Here is a 2841-nt window from a genome sequence, read left to right on the forward strand (position 1 = left end):
CCCGGGGACGGCCACGTCGCGTCCCCCGCGTTCTGCCGGGTTTCACGCCGCGAGCCGTTGGCGCCACGACGTGGCAGCACGTGAGGCGTCCGTGCCTCAGATTTAACACCTCATGTTCGTGTCCTGACCCTCACTCCGGTCCTCGCTCCGGGACGCCCTCGTGAGATTGAGCTTCCCGCTCCGGTAACCGTCGGAACGTAGGTTTCTGCTCAGTCACGGTGGCTGCGACGTGGGTCCCGGGTATTATAGCAGGACGGGCACCTCTCACCCGCGGTGTGGCCGCGCGAGCCCCGCACGGGCACCCGCTGTGCTGTCCAGGAGTGGACGTGCCTGAGCCCTCGCAGTCTGGGCGCAGTGCCCCCCGGGACAGTCCCCCAAAGGGCTGGGGTCAGCATCGGGCGCCAGTCTCCGCTGCCGACTGCACAGCAGCTTCCCTCGCAGTTTGCCTTTTCGTCCATCGTTCCGATTCTTTCTTTCCCCGACGCCGCGTTTAAGCCAGGCTGCTCAGGAGCGTCACGGACGTCGCTGATGTCAATGGCATCAGCACGCGGAGCCGTGAAGTTCAGGCGTGCGGCTTTCCCACGCTGTGCATTTCAGTAATTCAATTTCTTTCGTTTTCCTTCGTCTCCTGCCTGCCTGGTGGCAGACAGCTTCATAGAGTCTCTGTAGGGGTCTCATCTCTGTCGCTTCAGGCCTTTAATTCAGCAGTGTGCACATCCGAGACTGTCCGGGGGTCTCCCCTCCTCTCTGCCCACCTGCCTAGGTTCTGAGCTCCCGGGATGTGCGCATCTACCCCCCAGATCCCGGCTGAGTCTCCGGGGGGCTTCTCACTGCATGTCCCGTGTGGGTCTGTGTCAGAAGGACTTGGACTCGGCCGCCCCTCCCCACTTCCGGGGGGCCCAGGCCCGCGGAGAGGCCCCGTCGTGGCCAGAGGTTTCTGTAGGAGGAGAGCCTGACATCACGGCCTCTGCTGTCAGGCCTCCAAGGCCTCAGTGCGTTAAGGCGGGACAGGTTAACGGGGGCCGACATCAGCCCGAGCCCCGAAGGGTTCCTTCCCGCCGCCCAGCGCCCCGAGCTGTCCGCCCGTGGCCTCCTCGCTGCCTCTTTGACGTCCCAACAGGTGCTCCTTGGGACAGTGGCACGGAGTGGGTCCCAGCACTCACTTGTTATGGGAATGAATGAATGGAGGGAGGGAGGGATGAATGAACGAATGAGCAGAGGGGCAGAGTCGCTCGGCTTCTTCGCTCCAGGCCGTGTCCTCAGGGGCCGAGGGCAGGGGCCGGGCCGCACCTGCCTGACGTGTCCCGACCGCACGCAGCGCTGCCTGGTCGCCGCTCCCGCCCACGAGCCCTGACTCGTTCCTTCTCTGCTGCCGGACACCTGCCAACACCGTCCCCCCAACCTTTCCGTCTCCCCGCCATAGCCTCGGTGTCCTACCCCGCAGAAACGGCGCCAGGCATAAGCCTGAGCTGCTGACCCGGTTTCAAACTTCCTAGAGAAGCAGGTGAAATAATTACAGCGCGCCTAAAATACTGTCATTTCCACACGAAACCGGTATTTTAAAACGGCCGATTTCACAGCCTCCTGTCGCCGTGAAGTCTTTGGGATGCGGCACGCGCGTGTGTCGCACTCACAGCGTGTCTGCACTCAGTCAGCCCACACATCAGGCGCTCGGAGCCCCTCGCGGCTCCCGCAGAAGCAGGTCCTCGGCTGTCGGGACTCAGGACCACGAGCGTGGCGGGGGCAGTGGGCAGCCAGGCCGAGCTCGGCACCTGCCTCCACGTCCCGCTCCGAGACGGGGCAGTGGTGCCCACCCCACCGGGAGCGGGTGAGGACAGCCCAGCGCCGACGCCCAGTGGGCACCTAGGGCGTCCAGCCGCACTGGTGGCCTTGGGGCCTCTGCACAGCGCCCCGGGTCTCGCAGGCCCCGCTGCAGCCCTCGGACGGGGTCGGGCGGGGCCCTGACACCTGCTTCTTCCCCGCACCCCTCAGGGCCCAGCAGAGAAGAGTGCATTCACTGCGCCCCGAACTTCCTCTTCCAAGACTGGAGGTGCGTGCCAGCCTGCAGCGAGGGCTTCTTCCCCGAGGACACGCCTGGCCTGCCCCACAGAGTGTGCCGAAGGTACGGGCCCGGTGGCCACCGTCAGCTCCCGGCGCGGTCCCCGTCCCCAGGGCCCGGGGACGGGCGCCACGCCCCGCCACTGAGGCGGGCACCGTGGGCGAGCGGGGGCCCGCTCACGGAGAAGGGGACCCCTGCGGTCCGTGCTCGCCAAGGTCTCCGCTAGTTGGCGGCTTTCATTCCTTGGGTCACCGAAGGAGCGTTTGTTGAGCACCTACTGTGTGCAGGCACCGGGTGGCCTCACAGCCCGGCTCAGACGCCTGGTGGCTCCCACCTGCGCCCCGCCCGCGGTGCCTTCGGCCGCTGGGCATTGAGGAAGCCCCGTGCTGGGCTCCTTAGAGGTCGTCGTCAGACACCCGAGGGAAAAGGACGGGCCCTGGCGGTGCCCTCGCGTGAAGCCGTGTCCTCCCCGTCGGGCGCGCGCGTCCACCCCACGCGTGACTCTCGGTCGGTGGCTCTTCGCCCCATGCTGCGCCCTTCCGTCCAGGGTGAGACCGCCGTCCTGTCCGGCTGAGTCGCCTGTTCGGTCAGGGTCAGAGCGGCAGCGGGGACATGGAGGGTGGCCCGGAGGGTCGTGGTGGGGGCGGGGGGGACCTTCCTTCTGAAGTAGACTAGGCCCAGGGCAGGGCAGACCACGTGACACCTGCCAGACCCGCTGCGGGCTCTGCCTCCCCAGGCTGCGTTTGAGAACAGCTCTGCGCTGTCACCCAGTCTCCTAAAAA

General features: G+C 66.6%; 1 protein-coding gene across 1 annotated transcript in view; it reads left to right on the forward strand.

Annotated features, from left to right (window-relative positions):
• The window catches only part of PCSK6 (proprotein convertase subtilisin/kexin type 6), an 84011-nt gene that overhangs the window by 77775 nt on the left and 3395 nt on the right, over positions 1-2841 (forward strand). The window contains exon 21 of the mRNA XM_025043525.1: positions 1993-2122. Coding sequence (XP_024899293.1) covers positions 1993-2122 — 130 coding nt within the window. The remainder of the gene's footprint in view (positions 1-1992; positions 2123-2841) is intronic.

This window comes from Pteropus alecto, unplaced genomic scaffold (genome assembly GCF_000325575.1).
Source record: "Pteropus alecto unplaced genomic scaffold, ASM32557v1 scaffold102, whole genome shotgun sequence".
In the NCBI taxonomy this organism is placed as follows: domain Eukaryota; kingdom Metazoa; phylum Chordata; class Mammalia; order Chiroptera; family Pteropodidae; genus Pteropus; species Pteropus alecto.